At 32.9% G+C, this 20,421-nt stretch overlaps 2 protein-coding genes across 3 annotated transcripts; one reads left to right on the top strand and one right to left on the bottom strand.

Annotated features, from left to right (window-relative positions):
- Positions 1-103: 103 nt before the first annotated feature.
- Positions 104-6,174, bottom strand: LOC123710089 (cyclin-dependent kinase 1). Its single transcript, XM_045661786.1, has 7 exons — positions 5,777-6,174; positions 5,372-5,516; positions 5,115-5,249; positions 4,608-4,717; positions 4,196-4,309; positions 2,159-2,261; positions 104-1,748 (listed from the first exon to the last, which is right to left on the bottom strand). Exons 1-7 carry the CDS (start codon positions 5,923-5,925, stop codon positions 1,569-1,571), a joined length of 936 nt encoding a protein of 311 aa, XP_045517742.1. The 5' UTR covers positions 5,926-6,174; the 3' UTR covers positions 104-1,568.
- Positions 6,175-7,816: 1,642 nt separating this feature from the next.
- LOC123709844 (asparagine--tRNA ligase, cytoplasmic) lies at positions 7,817-18,958 on the top strand. 2 transcript variants are annotated; one of them, XM_045661422.1, is made up of 10 exons: positions 7,817-7,992; positions 8,062-8,406; positions 8,908-9,128; positions 9,366-9,484; positions 11,367-11,540; positions 12,384-12,512; positions 14,502-14,646; positions 15,311-15,415; positions 16,727-16,937; positions 17,843-18,958. In XM_045661422.1, exons 1-10 carry the CDS (start codon positions 7,965-7,967, stop codon positions 18,025-18,027), a joined length of 1,662 nt encoding a protein of 553 aa, XP_045517378.1. In that variant the 5' UTR covers positions 7,817-7,964; the 3' UTR covers positions 18,028-18,958. The 2 variants fall into 2 exon arrangements, with proteins under 2 accessions (XP_045517378.1, XP_045517377.1); XM_045661421.1 differs by having other exon boundaries at positions 8,059-8,406.
- Positions 18,959-20,421: the final 1,463 nt, after the last annotated feature.

Here is a 20,421-nt window from a genome sequence, read left to right as displayed (position 1 = left end):
TTTCTAGGTTCAGAGGTTCGGGTAATAAATAAAACATCTTTGTAAATATTAAATTATAATTAAAATCATTAATTACTTACAATCATTAAAAATAAAAGGTCAAAACTAAAATCCTAATCGTCAAATGCTATTAAAAGCTATTCGGTAATTAATATTAAGAAAATATATAAACAATGAATAATTTGCGAAAACATTTTCATATCAAATTATGCAAATTTCCACAATTGTTCTGTCTAAAACATACTGTTATATATGACCAACCTTAGTATTTGTTCAAAAAGTCAACATGAATTTTAAAACATATCGTCCGCTATAAAACAGGATGGCTTGATCAAAACGAGGGTAGATAAAGGAAAATGAGAGATTTATAAACGGGACTTATCGAAAACTATGACTACTATTAGTTTGACATACGGGACGCATACATGCACTAATAGACTGTGAATAATTAGAGAAACGAGATCTTTATAATTAATTTGAATTTATTTAAGTCGAATAATAAATCGGAAATGACGGTACTTTCGAAAGTCAGAATAAATATATCCTCTCTCACCTTCTATATTATAAACAGAAATAGTATTAGTTTCGCAACCCTTGGCAGTGAATTATGGTTCAAGAATTTAAAAAAATGACATCAAAGTTTGGTACCAGAATGTCCAGCATATTTTAAACGTTATACCAAACGAATTACGAGTCGTATATTTAACGCATGTCAAATGCTACCTACAAAAATATCCATACATTACATACGATAGCACCAAGCGATTTTTTTCTTAACCCATAATTTTTCAATAAGGCTCAGTTGGTGCTAAGTTGACCTTAATAAACTATATTCACACACCATTTTTTAAATTAGCTTGTAGTTATCAATTTGACAAAACACATTCATGTTTACGGTAAAGAATATTGGTTTGACATCCGTTAAAAAACTTAATATTTCAACAGATTATGTCATACAAAACCAACGTTAATCTAACACGAAGACACGAATTGATGCGCAGGAGTCTCTTTTTAGGTATATTGCTAAAGTACATGGTCAAAACTTCCCCATGAAATTTTGTATGTGCGTACTTCTTTATAATATAGCTTTCGTCGATCTATAGACTATTTAACACAAACAATTTTTATACGGCAGTTTCTGAGGTAAAAGAAAACAAACACAGGATTAAAAATAGTACAGTATTTGTATGAATCTTTTAGAGTGGGAACATCAAATCAATGAGAATCCCGCATTATAAAAGGTAGACTCTATTTTAATCTCAATATCGAAGGACCAAAATTGTCCGTGTTCTATAAAATACCAGTTGTAATTACTTACAACGCAACTAGTTGATTTTTCTATATAGAATACATTTTAAACAAGAAAATCAATTACAATTGGTTGCAAACTATAGTAATTACGAGTAGTATTTTATAGAACCCGGTAGTTAAATACCTTAATTTTCTAGCGGCCTGTTCGTTATTTGCTTGGATTTTTTTTTTGGAATCGGACCAGTAATTCGAGTTTGCAAACATCAAATTTGATCTTTTTAATGTGTGAAGTCGTTAATTAAATCTCTTGGTTTGCCCTAAACCTCTTTGACGTCTTCATTCTTGATGTAGGCGTTTGTGCGTGTCAATTCCGGGGGCAGTTTGACGTCACGGAAATATCTGTGCCTTTGTGTATCCTTCGCGGTGATCCTCTTTGCCGGGTCGTATACGAGGAAACTTTGAAGCAAATCCATGCCTGCCTCGTCTAGGTTTTGGACCTAAAATTTGATCCAAATAGACGACATAAATATAAACGAATTATCACATTGCTTAAACGCTTATAATAGATATAAAAAGTACATTACGTGCAATAGTGGAAATAAATAATATTTTGGTATTATTTGAATTGAGCATTTTTTTAAATCGCAGAGTGATCTTGTAGTCGAAATTATTATATGGACAGTCAAAACAACAAATACACAAAGTCGTTAATATTCGTCAATTACACAAATAAGTAAAAAAGAAATCCGCCCATATTGATTTTTATTTCCCTCATTTAATTGATTCAATTAATAGAGAAAACATTTTAAACAAACACGGCCAACCTTGCCGATTGAGAAAATACCAGTGAGATGAAAAATTAGACATCCCTTTGGGGCGTGGGACAAAAATATAAATGGCCACTTACATTATTGTGTAGATTGTAAGTAGACCAATTGGGGAATGTGGGCTTGTAATCTGGTAGCGATGACACTCCAGGCCAAGTCTCCTCTGTCGGAGTCCGGAGCATTCTGTTGAACAACAATACAATAAAAGTGCAAACAGCAGTATTAACCTACTCTAGAATCCTCAGGTCGTCCGTTCGAGCCTCGGCTATTCTATTGGATATGTGCGCAATGAATACTTAGCTAATTAGTAAGGGAAATGCATGTTTCACTTAAGACCCATATTTAAACTTGAATCTAGTTTCAAGAGTCATCAAAATTTTTTCTTTGAAGATAGTTTGACATAGGTGACTGGTCGTACTTGAATTCGTGTATGCGGTGATGTTAGTTATTTTTGACTATGTATTTGCGTGTTGTTCCTACGAGAATATAAGTGCGTGCTCCTATTTCACCATGCCTCCTGCTGATGTCATGTGGAACATGGTGTGATGGTTGCAGCTCCTTACAAACGTTGTGTAATACAAAAAAAACCTCGGCGATTAAAAAGAGAGTTTATTGCCAGTTCTTCTCTTCCGTTCTACGCCCTTGATTTGAGAACTGGCAGTAAATGTACAATTAGAAGCATTTAATGTATATTTCTTTTTTATTGACGTTCATTTGTGTTACCTATATGAATAAATGATTTTTTTATTTTTGACTTTGACAGTTGAGGGCTCAAGACAAAAATGTGATTTGAGATATAAGGCAGAGTCGCAGAACAAAAGCTTGTAGTGTTTCTTAACATTAAAACATTTATGTTAAAAAAATGAAATTATCCAGTTGGTTGGTGCAGTAGGTATCAATCCGATACTTTGGGTTTGCCGATATATCGATATCGGCGATATTTTAATTGTCGATACGATACTTTTCAATATTCGCGCTTTAAAAAAGCAATGTAAACGCGCATCTTGTTTGATCAAGTTGCAAACGAGGCACGGACTATCTATGCCCTGGGAATCCCCGCGTTTTATTCAGTTTGTTCTCGCTCTCACCGTCTTTGTCACCAAGTATGCCATTTCTTTGGCTTTTAACTGCTATCTCGCGTAGTAGTTTTTCGATAGCGAATAAAATAAAATATGGAATAACAAAAATCTTCTCAATGTTAATTTTAAGTATTAACAGTTATTAATTTTATTTCAATTCAATTATTACTCTTAAAAACTTGATATATTTTACCTAATTTTTTTTATTCAATAAGCGTCGGTATCGTATCGGCAAAAACGCGTATGGAATCGTCCCTAGTGTTAACCTTGGTGGCTAATGGCCGCTTTCTATACTAGCCAATTTCTACTACTAGAGGTTGATATTTCAATCCATTTCTCATAAAGTCCTATTGAATATCAAATCCTATTAAATATCAAATTTAGACATTTATCTAAATTTTTGCAATAATTTGAATTGGAAATAATTATAGATCGAGTATAGAAAGTTGCAAGAGCAGTGTGGCTTGTGGCTTCAGCGTGCGACTCTCATTCCTGAGGTCGTAGGTTCGTTCCCCGGCTGTGCACCAATGGATTTTCTTTCCATGTGCACATTTAACATTAACTCGAACGGTGAAGGAAAACATCGTGAGGAAACCGTCTTGCCTTACACCCAAAACGTCGAAGGCTGATCACTTACTTGCCTCTTAGATTAACAAATGATCATGAAACAGATACAGAAATCTGAGGCCTGGACCTGAAAGGGTTGTAGCGCCATTGATTTATTTTCTATTTATTTATAGAAGCGGCCGTTAGTGGTTTAGGTTAGACACCGAGTACTAAGGCCGCTTCTACACTGTCAGTGTCACAATCAATTTTTGGTTACATCTTTAAGTTTGTTTTCCAAGTTTTAAGTCAACATTTAAGTTATACTTTTAACTGATTTTATGTGCCAGAAACCTTATTAGATACACATGAAATTAACTCATATTTGAGGGTTTTTCCTAAGAAAAATTGCTTTTACATTCCATTATACTCTGTTGAATATAAATAATAATAAAAGGTATGCTTATTATTGGATAAAAGTCTTATGTTTCTTACCTGAAGATTCTGAAAAGTTGATCAATCTCTGAGTCTCCTTGGAACAAAGGCTTCTTTGAAGACATCTCAGAGAAGATGCACCCCACAGCCCACATGTCAATAGGACAGGAATATCTGGAATGGCATAATAGATCTGTCTATGACAGTAGTAGGGAATAGTATTTTATTTTAAATTCAAATTGGAATTTTAATACTATGTATCAGTAACTATTGGTATTTGATTAATTCATTTTCCTATACACTAAATTCTTTATAAGATTTAGTTTTTTTATTTTTATTTTTCAATAGAGACTATTTATTGACTACTTTTAATCATAATTGCACTGTCTAGTACTTTTTATATTTCATATTAATTGAATGTATGTATTTACGATAATAAATTATATGTTAATCATAAGTAAGAAGATGTTACCTCTGTGAGCCAAGCAACACCTCAGGGGCTCTATACCACAGTGTAACAACTTCATGAGTGTATACACGGACTGGTACACCATATGCACGGCCCAAACCAAAGTCTGCTACCTGTGTTATAGAAATAAATAAATATTTTAATTGTCATTTTAAGGCATGTTCTACATTGTTGATACTTATTTTTAACGTTTTTCTTTTTATTTAATTTTAAGTTATTGTAAATCAATTGCAGTTTTGCAGACTTGCTTAAGTAATTTGTTTTCTAATAGCGGTTGCCTTAAAACAGTAAGGCCGCCCATGCCCTCCTTATTATTTAAGTGTTCTTATCATACTGGTTTAGTATTGGTGTAATTTGGCAACAAAGTGTTAGGTCATCAATTAACTTTAAGCATCTAAATAACCTAACCCTGTACACTTATTGTGTAAACAATACAAACATATGTATCATAAAAGTCTATCGCTGCATCTTATGTTAATTAAAAAGTGACATAACGATTAATATACACACCTTAATTATACCTGTCTTGTTAATAAGTAAATTCTGTGGCTTGAGATCTCTGTGTAGAATCCTGCGTTGGTGGCAGTATAAAATAGCACTGTTAATCTGATACAGATAACTTTTCACTGTGGCAGGATCCATGAACTGAAAAAATATTCAATTTAAATTATATATATTATAAGTAAGCAAGGCTAGCTAAGACTAAGGCAAAATTGTTACACTTTGATGCAACAGAAAAATAATCATAAAACAAACAAAGTTATTACCTTGCCAGATCCCAGTGAATCCATATATCTCTTCAGATCCATAGACAAAAACTCAAAAATTAAATAAAGTTTGTTTTCTTCCATTAGCACATCCTCCAGTTTCACAATGTTTGAGTGATTCAATTCCTTCAGCAAAGATATTTCCCTAAAGAAGAAATAACATTTTATGAAAATATGTCCACAGCAGTGGTTCATTATATTAATGTTAAGTATTAAGTATGTTGGAAAATTACAAACATACAAAAAATTGGAAGATTTCAGAGTCCATTAGCTCTTACATGTAGTCTTACTTTATATTAACACTCCACAATTAAGTCATTTATAAAGCAAAATAAATTCTCTGCCACATTATTTTAACAATCTTAAAATATACTATTGCGGGCTATAATGGAATAAAGCAATTACCGTATCGCTGTGGACGGAATGCCTTCATCTTCAGACTCCAATCTAATTTTCTTCATTGCAACATACTCTCCAGTGATTTTGTTTTTACCTTTATACACAACACCGTAAGTCCCTTCCCCAATCTTTTCTATCTTCAAAAAATCTTCCATTTTGTACTGTGGGAGCTTAATTTTGATATCTTTTAATAACTAACAAGTAAAAATTATTTTGCAACGTGCATGCAAAGGCCGCAGGCTTGGAGTTTTTTTTTAGCAAATGGTAATAGCATCTACGAACAAAATTGGTCAGCTATAGATAAAACAGTACGCACTTTTATAAAACGTTAAAAGTAAATATTGAATAACGTCAATTATTTAAAATTAAAAGTACAAATTCGAGGCAGATGCGTTGTCGTAAGACAAACGTTAAAGTTTTTGAAATTTTTGACATAAACTGTTAACTGACCGGATACCACAGACTACAATATACTGCCGTAACAGACCATATTGAGTCCGAGGGGGAAGCGCTAGCGTTTGGTTTAGATATAGCGAAAGCCTTCGATCAGGTTGAGAAGCAGCGAGTTCAAAGGCAAACATTATGCTGAAATTTAACCCAGGATCCACAGTAAATCATGGATCTACGAGATTCTAAAGAAGAATCTCTCTAAGAAGTTCTAAAATTGTCACCTATATTATATCTAGAATGCGTTTAGGACACGTACACCTCAACATTTAGCACGGCTTCGTATTGTTGATTGCAAGATTTGTGAGTGTAGAGAAGTTATTAGTGACCTCGACCATATTTTCTTTTCTTGTTCCCAATATGACCTCCTTACAATTACTACATGTTTCGTTACCGACTAAAATCTCCTGACTTTTGCTTTATCCTTTATTGTATTATAATGATCAGAAGAAATCTTAACATTATTATTGATTATGAAAGAAATTTTCTTTATTCTACGCTCGCTAAAACAGCCCGAGCTGAGCTGTAAAGGCCCTTGAGGCCAATATCGAGATTCCATAAAAAAATATTTATCGGGAGCATTTGATCGGATACCTCACATCCGGTCCGGTCAATTCTCAATTAGGAATAAGTCTATAATATAGATCATTGACCGTGCATCTCATATCGGGCCGATTCAATTTTCTTATTTAGTTAAGTCTTAATGATTGTAGTTATTTAATTAAAGTTATTCCAATACATTTTTTTTTTGGGATTCACCGCTGGCCGACTTAATTTGTAATATGTTTATGTACATATTTTGTTTTTAACTAGCTTATCCCTTTGTTTTCTTTTGATGTCTTTGTTTCCACAGCCAGCATCAGAATTCTTGGCGAAGACATGTCGATCGACGTTCAATTTCGCGATTATTTGGAGGGAAAGCTAAGTACTTGAGCGTATTCAACGAAGAGCGGTTCGAATCGTCGACGACCAATCCCTTAAGCGGCTTGAGCCCTGGCATTACGTAGAGATGTGGGGTCACTGTGAATCTTCTACCGCATTTATCATAGTGTTCAGAGGAGTTGTTCGGATTAATACCTGCAGTTGGTTTCAGGATCGGATGTCGAGGCAGAACACGGAATTCCACCCGTCTCACTTCGACATCCGTCATTCCACAACTGCCCACTGTAACTGTTTGGTCGGAATACACTAGTGGTGAAAACACAGCGGCCACTGCGACTGCAGAAGTAAAAAGTGCGACCAACATATATCTTAAAATTTGAATAAACGTTACATGGACGTTAATTCGAATTTACCAAATATTGTAGTGGATTTCAGTAGAATAGTTATATCTTTATTTCAAAGAATAATTTAATGTTCGAATAATATATATACCGTAGTAATCAAATAATGCGATCGAGGGATTTGTGTTATTAATAGAGTATTTTCTTCTTACATCAAAATGGGAATTTTAGATAGAGAAAAAGCGTTTAATCAACCATTAATCAAAATTATTACAGTTTACCCACCTCCTATTAGGGTATATTTTATTTTCTGTGGTCATCCGCGTTACTGTGTCATGTCGTTCTACGCGATACGATTGTACAACAATGTACATCGTAGGTGTCAACGTGTCAATCACAAATTGAACTTAAGTTTGTATGAAACACCACACTAAAGTGTTTAAAAACCTTCTGTTCGTTAATTTTATTTCATAATATATTATTGTTAAATAACTTAGTAATAAGCAAGTGAGAAATAATAAATAATGCCTGAAAAGGAAAATCTATCGCTTGGTATGCACTTTTACATAACCTATAATCAATAACGTACTGCGGTATTCTAGCATATTGATTTTTCAGAAGCTATTTACACGTCGGAAAAGAGTGGAAATGACAAAAGTGGAGATGGAACACAGGAGAGTCCATTTAAAACTATCCTGCAGGCAATGCGTCATGCAGGAAAGGAGCCATTTCCAACTATTTACGTGGATTCAAAAGAAGAAGGTAAATCTTACGACATAGCGGCGAAATCCCAATTGAAGAAGATTCAAAAGATGTGGGTAAGGGAAAACTATAAAGCTGCTGACAAGGCGAAGGCTGAAGACGAGACCAATGATAAACGGCAGCAGAACTTGGAAGACGCTAAGAAAATTGTTATTAAGCAAGATTCTAGCCTTCCTGTTGCAGAAACAGTGAAGTTATTTCAGAGTGAGTTTTTAGTATTATTAATGGCGAAAATAATTTAAATTTAAGCATTTTTATATTGTTCACTTAATTTGATCACAAATCAGGATATTTTAAATTAATCTTGATTATTTACAGAGATAAATAATCTATTTGTTATTTGGTTATCTTTTATGTTATGAATAAAAGTTAAGAATCATATTTTAAAACGATCTTCTTGCTATGTACTAAGAAAGTATTTGTTTATAAATGATGTAATACTCACTCACTTTTTTACATAAGATCTGTGTAATCTTTTAACTGTATGTTATTATTTTTACTACCACATTTACAAACACATTTTTTTAAAATATTTAATCAATTTGTCAAATACTTTTTGTTTCAATATCTATAAAAAAAGAATAATGAAATTTTATCTTAAATGAACCAAGTAGTGTAAATAAAATTATTTAAAATGTTTAATTCAAATTATATAATGAAATATCAGTTGTTTATATTATTATTATTAAATAACCTGATTTTTAGCAAAGGATCACAGAGGAAAAAGAATAAAAGTCTCTGGATGGGTGCACAGGTTGAGACGTCAAGGAAAATCACTAGCATTTATAACACTGCGAGATGGTACAGGTTACTTACAATGTGTCCTTCATGGTGAACTTTGTCAGACTTATGATGCCCTTGTATTATCAACTGAATCATCTGTAGTCCTTTATGGGAACTTGGAAGCAGTTCCAGAAGGAAAAACTGTAAGTTAATTTTTGTCTTATTGGATTTTCTATTAACAGTTAAACTGTCTTTTACCTCTTCCCACTAACTATTATTAAAAGGAATTTTTAATAATAAGTCTCAAATGTTAAATAGGTAAAGTAGAAGATTTTAATTTAAATAATCTCTAAAAAGTAAAATTAAATGTTGATTTTTATTTGATGTCATATTAAGTACATAATTATCATGAGGCTGCATTAATTCTATAACTATTGCAGGCACCAGGAGGCCATGAATTGACAGTAGACTACTGGGAACTAATTGGCTTAGCCCCACCTGGAGGTGCTGATGCTATACTGAATGAGGAAGCACATCCAGACGTCCAACTTGATAACAGGTTTGTTTAGATAAAATAATATATCTATGGACCGTCAATGTTTCAATTGGTTTATGACTCAATTTTAGTGGTTATAATGTTATTTGTATATGTCACATGTCACTGGCCTTAGTATATATGTTAATTATTTCAATATGTTCGACGTCCTGGTGGATAGAAAAGCTCTATCCAGTTTGTGTTTCCACCACACCAACTTCTTTTCTATTTAAGATCATAAATACAATTAATTAATAAATAAAAAAAAATATTTTTTTAGCATATAAATAAATAAAAATCATTCATTCATTTAGGTATCTCTACAGTTATAGTTTCTTGAGAAAAACTAAACTGATAGTATATGTCATAGTATCAGTTCTACAATTATTGTGTAGAATGGACAAGAATAACTGGCAAGAGGAACCATTAAAACTTTTGTTGATTATGATTCAATAACCGAAATTAAATAAAACTTTTAGAAAATACAAAAACTTCCATCTTCCACCACTTCACATCTATCATCAGTCATCCATTTTAACAAGATGTGAAGTGGTTCTGTTTTTGTCCTACTTACTATGAAATAAAATGCATCCAGTATTTTAATATTTTTTAAATTTAATATTTGTTCAGATGTTAAAGTTTTACACATGTTTCAATATTACTAAATGTATCATACTAATTGTGTTTGTTTTTGAACTGTTATAGTACTAACTGTGATGTTAACACGGTTTATGTGACTACTAAATTTCTTAAGAAATTTTTTGAAAATTACCACGAGTTAGTAGATAGTTATTATGACATACTGTTTAATTTGTGTTGTGCCGGTAGTTACAAGAAATGTCATCAGTATTATAAAATAGGTGAAACTTCTTTGTAAATTAATTATGACTAAGGTAAATGCCCCAATAGATGATCATTTACCAGTATATGATCACTCCATGTACATATTTGTATATATATATTCACACTGTATATGAGCTTGTGCGACAGAATTGCCATCTAAATTTGTAATATGTAACTACTAAACGAATACATCAACCAATAGCGTGTATTTTTTCTCGATCTGTCTTTCTTACTCTCTCAATTGGTTGCAATCGTTCCATTTTCCTCCATTGTCTTTCCGTAAAAAATTTACCCTCAGGCGCCTAAAGAAGTTTCACATCAACAATCTAAATTTGCATTGTAAGTAGAGCGTAGATAGGGCGAAAAGAACTGGCAAGAAACTCTCTGCCACTCTTCTTAATATCTATATTTTTTTGGATTGTAAGAAAATTGTAAAGAACTGCAAACAGTTTTTAAGTTTTAGGGATTTCCGAAAGTATAGTAGCTACATAGATTCCTGCAAGTACTTTGGTATTGAATCCCTTGAATGTAGACGTAAACAATACGACCTAATGTTTTTACACGCTATTTGCAACGGTTTAATTGACTGCCCTGACTTATGGTCGCTTTTACTTTTTCACACCTCTTCATCATACAATACAAGGCAAACCCAACTATTCCAGATTCCTCGGTCTAATAAAAACTATTTACTTAACTCAGCCATGTATCGTATACACAAATAAACAATACAAATAGATATATTTAATGTGACTAAAGAATGCTTAAAAAATATTTAAAAAACTCTGGTATATTTTATTAATAATGGCTTTGTTATTCTTCTTTTATATTAAATATTTATTATAATGATCAATGAATCTTAGAACTTTGTTATATTTTTTGTATAAATAGTTAAAACTGTGGTTTATGTTTGAATGTGTATTCCGTTTTTGGCTTTTGTGTAATGTAATTGTTTCAATATTGCTTAATGAGTAGCTGTAGAAATACTTTAATAAAATGAAATTCAGTAAATAATAATTCACTTGACATTGAAATCTTTACATTGTATTTATTTTATTCTATTCAGGCACATAATGATTCGTGGCGAGAACACGTCGAAAGTACTACGTGCGCGTGCGGCTGTGACGCGAGCTTTCCGCGAACATTTTAACGCTCGCAGCTACACAGAGGTGACTCCCCCAACACTCGTACAGACTCAGTGTGAGGGTGGCAGTACTCTGTTCAAATTTAGCTACTTCGGGTAAGTTATATTGTCTATTGTCTATTCTTTACTAGTAGACACTACTTGAATTTGTTATATACGCGAGAGGCGGGCCATATAAATGATATTGATTATTTAAATAATCCGTTCTTTCTATGTTTACGTTGCAAAAAGTAATTCCCTTCGGTTCAAATATACTTTATTTGTCAAAGAATTACATTCATTATGTAGTTATATATATAAATTATTTTAAAAGAAGCTTTATATAAAAAAATCGTTGCTAACAATATGTATAATATTTTTTACAAAAGTGCAGGTAGTCGTATCGTTGTTATAACAGGCATTATGTGACTACTGTATAGTAATAGTCCCTTCCTAACAGAAATATACGTTATATATGGAATTATCTGAATTTATTCAGATTTTTAGGATAAAATAGTGTTATTTTTATTTATACCTTTACGCCTTTTCCCCGAAGGGATAGGCAGAACTAGGTAGACCTTCCTAGGTAGAGGCTTAATCAACTTTCATGACATTCATCATGTATGTACGGTTATGGAAACTGTTCTGTATAAATATCTAATATATTATATAACATGTATCCAAAAAAATAATCACAAAATTAGAAGAATACCAACAATTCGAGTAATTTTGAAAAATTTATTTCTCTGAAAATATTATGGATATATGATTTTTTTTTATTTAGTGTTTGGATTTTTATTCTGGAAAAGCGAATAGTCTCAAAGGAATAGCAAAAGTTTATATATGTTGGTATGTAGCTACTAAAAAGGTTGGCTACGTAAAAAAAACATTAAGGCGAAACGAATTTAGGGAGTAGCTAGTTTTTTTAATGAAAGCGTAAAATTGTTTTTTTTATTTCAGAGAGCAAGCGTACCTTACACAGAGTTCACAGTTGTATCTCGAGACTTGTCTTGCAACGTTGGGTGACGTGTATTGTATAGCGCAGTCGTACCGCGCCGAACAGTCGCGAACTAGGAGACATCTTGCTGAGTAAGTCACTAATATAATATATAACTCGAAAATGGCCGATTTCCATGATTTGTTGTATTTTTCTCCGTCCCCAGTTAAAAAGATTGGAAATTTATGAAGAAAAAAAAATTAATTAAAAAGGCCTATACAAATTTGATCCAGGCGATACGGTAAACTCTCCCTGCAAATTTAAGAATAAATACATTATTATCTAATTGACAAGATAAATGTGTCGCAGCCGTAATAAGCCGTTCGATTTACAGCCTAGCCTTTTAACTAAACAGCGCCGTTTAACTGGCGGCCTGAAAGATATTCAGCTGTAACGTTTATCTGGTGATACAGTGACCATGTGGCAGAAATAAAAAAGAAGAAAAATCTGACATAAACAATATTTCTTTAAAAATTCATTTCCTCGAGACAGTCACAGCTAAATTCACCTTATTATTGTCAGTACACTCTTGCATTGTACTTGTTATTTTTCATTAAAATTTGGAAAACAACATCATAGTTGTGGTTTTCCGACTCTATATTGACAGTTTGACGAGTTTCGTTTTGAGTTTGAGAGTAGCAGAAAGTGGAACTATATTTAAATTAATAGTCAACAGGCTAGGCAACTAATGAAACGTCATTTGCCTAGCTGTTTGATCAACTGGCTGAATATCTTTCAAGCCGCTAGTTAAACGGCGCTGTTTAGTTAAAAGGCTAGGCTGTTAATTGTACGGCTAATACTAGTTAGGCTGCGACATATTCATAATAATCGGATATTATTCGGATTTTAAATTGAATTGACATTTAATAAACAAAATGTAGAATAAAGTCATTAATGAAAAGGATTGACGTATACATTAACTGTCAAATATTTATGCGTTCAGAAATTTATTTGACGTGAACTAAGGAAAATTAAGCTACTAATTACACGACAGTTTTTCTTTTTTGTTAAATTTGTATTACGTTCATAAAATCGTAATTAATTGTTTAGCTAATCTGTGACATGACATTAAATGTTAGACGGAACAAAGTTCGCCGGGTCAGCTAGTTAATGAATAAATCATGTATGTTAATCTATCAAAAGTTGTATATATTACGATGGATGAAATAAAAAGCCGTATAAAATTGTATTTCTAATTAGTATTAAAAGCAATTAAATCATTTATTACGCCATATTCTATGTTAGTGCCTCAAAAATTATACATAATTTAAGAACTCCCTTAAAATCCCTAATCCTTCTTGAAATCATTATTTTCATATAGAAAACAAATTTAAATTAAAAATTCGGCGGTTAAATTGGCATCTACTGGACAGGCGTTCCTTCCATATATATGGACCCATTTCACATAACATCAGGTGGTATTGTGGCCAAATTTATATGTATAGATATTTTTACATATTACAAAAACGAAAGTGCGAAAGCTATACCAGGGCCGAGTGTATAACGAACGATGACGTTGGACATTGTTACATTGGTCAATGAATATTTGAGCAAGCACATCATTGTTTATTTTTAGTTATATTTTCTAGCTTCCCTGACTATATTGTTGTCGTAGTTTACTTAAGTAAATAGCATTGGTAATTAGGATGATTGAGTACTACTTATTTCTTTTAAAAATGTTTTGTTTGTTGTTCCACACCGGTGTTATTTTTTCGTTTTATATTGCGATCCTCTCGGAAACGTGTCCACGTGATCAAGGCGGAAAGACACGAGTAGGTTTAGGTACTCTTCAAACTCTGAGTAAAAGAGAATACATGGTGTGAGCTGTTTGCGTTAAGAGTTGAGACATATTTAGTTCCTTTTAAAAAAGCTTTCAAGGAGTAGCAATATTTCTGAAAATCTTATAGAAACAACGCGACTTAACAATAATATATACAAGAGGAAGCGTGTATTGGGTATGTATTTGTATCTCTGTGTTAAATTTGTTTTAGTAAGGATATTTTTTTGAAAGAGTTACGAATTGTATGTCTAGTGTTGAATTTTGTATTAGAATATTTTCTAAAGTATAATTGTATTTACAGGTACAGCCACGTGGAAGCGGAGATCCCCTTCATTACGTTTGAGCAATTGCTGGACAGGATCGAGGATCTTGTGGTGGATGTGGTCGATCGGGTGCTGGCTTCACCCGAAGGGCAATTGGTTTATGAACTTAACCCAGACTTTAAGGTATTTTGATAACGTTTTAGATGTATCTAGATTACTGCACCCTGCATTCAAATCCGGCCAATCTTAGGGTACTATGCTGTCCAAACTTAGCGTTAAGTATATTATCTTATCCTTAGACCCAATAAGCTGTTTGATAAGGTTTTACTGTTTCATATTATTAAGTAGTTAGTAAAGAATGTATACATTTTTTTTAAAATTCTTTTAGTAGTATAAGTATGTATGTTTTAAAATTTAAATTAAAGATTGATAATTTCAAAAAACTGCCACATCGCTAGTCTAGGCAAAATGGCGTCGTTCCAGTGCCTAAGACGTACACTAAACTCATAGACAAATGTCAAGTTTTTTTTCAATGTTAATTCTTAAATTACACAAATACACATACATATATTTCGATCGAAAACATCTACCTGCGTCGAAATTTTACTCCAAGCCAATATTAGGATTCGACAGTTGTATACTAATTGTGCATTCATGTTTCGTCACCTCTGATTGAAATAATATGTGACTTCCATATAAAAAAAAAGATTTTTTTGAAATAATATTTTTAATAATGACAATAACTTTTTATTATAACGCTTTAAGTTTTCTACAGATTACACATAGTAATTTTTCATACTGTCAAATAAAATTAAATTCGTTGAATCAATTATTAATTCTCTTTCAGAAACCTACAAGGCCATTCAAGCGAATGGCGTATACGGAGGCTTTGGAATATCTAAAAGAAAACAATATCACTAAAGACGACGGATCCTTCTATGAGTTCGGCGATGTGAGTATACCTGCGTCTGCGCATAATAGTGATTAGCCACGGTCAAATCTTTAGAAACTCTAAATATAAGTTAAACCTTGCTAGTTTAGTTTTTTAAGATTAAAACAATGTTTTTTGGCATAAAATTTTCAAAAAAGCCGTTTCATATAAGAGCAATTTTGGCCTAGACAGCGTGCGACTTTTGTTCGATGAAGGAAAACATCATTAGGAAACATGCCTCAGACCCAAAAAGTCTCTGTGTTTCAGAAGGCTAACCCACGTGCCTTTTAAAAAACGCCATCTATCTCCACCTTGACGCCTGGCATTCCATAAAACAACTCAATTTAAGGCACTCTCTGCCACGTTCCACCTCTTTGTGGAACCAGTTTCCGGTCCTGAAAGGTGGGCAAAACACCCGGTAGACGTCGGCGTTGCGGGTGTCACATTCGAAGCCTATGCCATATTAAAAAACCTCACGAAACAGATACAGAAATCTTAAGAACCTAAAATAATGTCGTCACTTTATTTTTAAAAGATAATAATGTAACAAATCTTTATTTCCATTTCTATGTTAACAACTTGCGAACACGAGCAGTGTTGGCCTAGTGGCTTCAGCGTGCGCCTCTCATCCTAGAGGTCGTAGGTTTGATCCCCGGCTGTGCACGTGCACCAATGGATTTTCTTTCTATGTGCGCATTTAACATTCGCTCGAACGGTGAAGGAAAATATCGTGAGAAAACCGCCTTGCCTTAGACCCAAAAAGTCGATGTGCGTCAGGCACAGAAGGCTGATCACCTACTTGCCTATTCGATTAACAAATGATCATGAAACAGATACAGAAATCTGAGGCCCAGACCTAAAAAGGTTGTAGCGCCATTGATTGACTTTATCGCAGCCAGCTTGCCTACTTAGCCTAACATTTTTTGTTCTTTCATCAATAGTTTCCACAGCGCACGCGATGACAGATTTTTTATAGATAAGTTTTTCACACCTTGGGTAATATTGTTACATTTTTGTTAGAGATCCCTATTAAAATACAGTATTCATTGTGAAAATGCAGCTTTCTAATGGTGAAGGAATTTTTGATATCGGTCATGTAGTTTTTGTGTGAATACATTATAAACATTCATGCAGAAACACATTGATTTTGTCTAGCTGTTTGATCAAATGGCGAATATCATTCAGGCTTGTCAATCGACGCTGTTTAGTACAAAGGCTAGGATTTTGATTGGACGGCTCTCTAAGCTAAATGGCTGCGACATATACACCTTTTAGGTAAAGGCCATTTCCAACTCTTTCTAGATGGCTTTTAATAGAAGAATCTAATTTTAGGACATACCAGAGATGCCCGAACGTAAAATGACGGATGCGATCGGGGAGCCGATACTTCTATGCAAATTTCCAGCAGAAATAAAGTCCTTCTATATGCCCCGATGTGAAGATGACAAACGCTTGACTGAGTCCGTGGATGTGCTGATGCCGGGAGTTGGTGAGATTGTCGGTGGTTCTATGAGGATATGGGACTATGAACAATTGATGGAAGGTAAGATTCTGATATAGGATATATAATAGATAGGATGAAAACTTCGCTCATGTAACCGAATGTCTGAAAAAAAATCCCTATATCGCGTACACTGAGGAAACTATAGACAATAGAGCAAAGCCTACAATTTATAAAAGACAATATCTACAAAAATGTCTATTATATATGTAATAATGTTAATATCCAGCCCTGCGAAGTCTAAACAGAACATATAATAAAAAATATTTATGCTCATTTTAATATTAATGAGACGATTTACTACATAACTACATACAGTTGTTTATTAATGATCCGAAGTTACGATTCTTTTGAATTTGTAAAGTATTCAAAAAGGTAGCCCACGAAGACTGAATGTCACTTTCCGCGATTATCTTCGTTTGAAGTATATTCTTGTTTCGCATTAGCGCACAACTCATTAAATTCTTTCTGAGCCATTCGTGATTTTTTCGCCATTCGAAACTCTCTCCCACCACCCCCTTTCGAGCCTCACGTGATTAATGGACGGCTCCTTATACATACATACAGTACTTTTCCCAAAAATTATATACTTTTGTTTTTATTAAGTATTAAGATGTTTATTATTAAACTTTAATGATGTAGAAACAAAAGGGTAGCAGTGATGCGATCTCAAATCCCAGGAAAAACACCACACAGAATATTTTTTATTATTATCCTGAGATATCTAAAGGATCGCGCAGTGGTGGGAGGGAAACGCCACCATTTTAGGTTATTTTATATCTATATAGTATATTGATTCGGAACCTACGATGTTCGTTTTAGTTTTAATCATGAGGTGTCGTCAAAATCTGTTTATTACCTACCGTTATGTTAACGTATTCACGAACAACAAAGCCGTGTTCAGAATACAGCCATACTTAATTGTTATAACGCGATTTTGTCAGCAGGTTACGCACGGGAAGGCATCGACCCTACGCCGTACTACTGGTACACGGACCAACGTAAATTCGGCTCAGTACCACACGGTGGGTATGGGCTGGGGTTAGAACGATTCTTGTGCTGGCTGTTGGCCCGGCACCACATCCGCGATGTCTGCCTTTACCCGCGTTTCCTTGAGCGGTGCACGCCCTAAGTATATAATATTATGTGAGCTTCTTTTTGGCCCCTCTCAGTGTTATTTCAATTTACACAATTTATTAACTGTTAGATTTTTTTTAGCAAAAACGAGCTAGTTTTTGTATCTAACATAAGCTCACAGTTGAATTACCTTCGTTTTTTAAAAATACGGTATCTTTGACGATTTACGGTTTAATTAATTCGATTCGAACTCACTAGATATATTTTTAAGCAGTCTGTGTAAAGCGAAAAAAAGTATATATTGTCCTTGCAAGATTACATCTCATATTATATAATTTAAAAAAAATACAAAACATTAGAACTAACAGAAAAAAACTCATTTCATCTTCTTCAAAATATAATTTTCAATTAGCTAGAGTTTCCTTCTGTCACTTGGAATATACATCAGACTGCATAGCAGTAGAAGGATATAATAGAGGGAAAATATCGTTTTATAATATAGTACATACGTACATATATATGCCTTGAAGTTGGTTGAACTCTATTGAAACTGTATGCTGTATTGTGTATTGATAATTAAAGTTTTATATTGAGCATTTAGAAATCTTGCATTTGCCATTTTCAAATAAGTTACTATGTTTTGAATACTTCACTCGATAGGATTATTTCTTAGAGTAAAATTCACAGTCAACTTAGTCTCCAGTTTATCAAATCCAATAAGTTGTAATCGTCATCTCGTCATTACCCTCAGTGAGATGTTTCATACATGTATATAACGCAGATATGTTTAACGTTTCAGTTAAAGTTGTAAAATACTGATTTAATTTGTACTTATGGTAGTTATTTTGGATCTGTTACGCAATTATACTCTATAGCAAGGTTTTGCGATACAAATTGTATACGCATTACAGTTAAAATGGTTATTAAAATTGTTCAAACTAAGAGATTGTGTTTATTTATGGTGTAAAATAAAAGCTTTGTTTATATGTTTTGTTTTATTTACCTCAATAAATTATCCTACGCAAAAATGAAATTAAATTCTCGTTGTTTCATTGCTCAGATTATTATGGCATTCGACCTCAGTTATATAATAATATTATAGATGCCTTTAATTCATAGTCTAGCTTAACAGGAGCTTAAATTAAACGAAAAAACTGCATTATGAAACGCTCAGTTGTTGAACAAACAACATTATTACTACTACTACTGTCGAGGAGTTAAGTATCGCCGGAGACTGTTTTTGATCGAAATATAATATATTTATGTAATTTCAGAATCAAAATTAACATAATTAACTTGACATTTGTTTACGTGTTCACGTATTTGTACGTCATTGGCCTAACGACGCCATCTTGCCTTTGCCGTTTTGGCGGGTTCTTTAAATTATGAATGTTTAGTTAGAATTTTAAGTCATTACAGAATTAAAAAATATCGGTCTGTGTCCATATTCATAAATAAAAATATGAAATGTTTTTTAAAACCTAGTCAAAAGGTCTATTATTTCATATTATATTAAATGCAAAATTACTTAACGATTTATTAATCAGTTTTAAAAATTAGGTATCAATGAATTAACGTAATATTTGACCATGAACTTGTTGTATACAGAGTGTCCCGTTAGGTTAGGTTATATAGAACCCTCTACAATTTACAGGCGGTTTTTCGGTTCCAGTGTAATTTTATATATTCTGCCTCAATTACTTATTATTCACTATGTTCTCTTCCCTCTCTTTGACTTTCAAGGTTTGATTTATAAAAACATATCTATTGTCGAAAACTTGTCATAATTATTATTATGACAAGTTTTCGTTATTACGAACACAAAACGTATAAACCAATTTAGTACAGTTAGGTAAATTATGCGTACGACTAATAGTTTTATAGATACCGAAATAAACCTAGTGCATATAGTTAAAAATAAACGAATTTTCATATTCGTTCCCACTTCGCAAATGCAACTATAACATATATAAAATGTTTAATGAAATATTGTATATTAAGTGGACTATAAAGTACAAACGCTAACATATAAAAGATTTTTTTGAAGTTTTTGATTTAATTATTAGAGTTGCCTTCGAGAGCGATACAAAGATTATAGCGGTCATAAAAAAATTATAGTACATTTTGTCTCTAGGCTCAAAAGAGGCTTCAGTTTCGGCGATTTCTTAATCAGCAGCGCAAAGTTTTGTCCAGCGTGCATTCTCTTGAGGTCTCAGAACAGAAAAAAGTTGCTGGATGCGGAAGCATCCATGATGCCATTGTTTTCATTGATTCGTTTCTGCGCAGTTTCTTTGCGCTGAAAAACGCTTCTTAAAATGGAGCCATTTTTTTCGCCATTGTTATAAACTACCTGGGTGAATCCCAGAAAATCAAATCGCTTTAGTATTTCTAGAGATAATTATTACAAAGAGAGTTACTAATTACTAATATTAATATAGATTATGACATT

This window comes from Pieris brassicae, chromosome 5 (assembly GCF_905147105.1).
Source record: "Pieris brassicae chromosome 5, ilPieBrab1.1, whole genome shotgun sequence".
Lineage (NCBI taxonomy): Eukaryota > Metazoa > Arthropoda > Insecta > Lepidoptera > Pieridae > Pieris > Pieris brassicae.
This window is presented reverse-complemented; position numbering and strand designations above follow the sequence as displayed.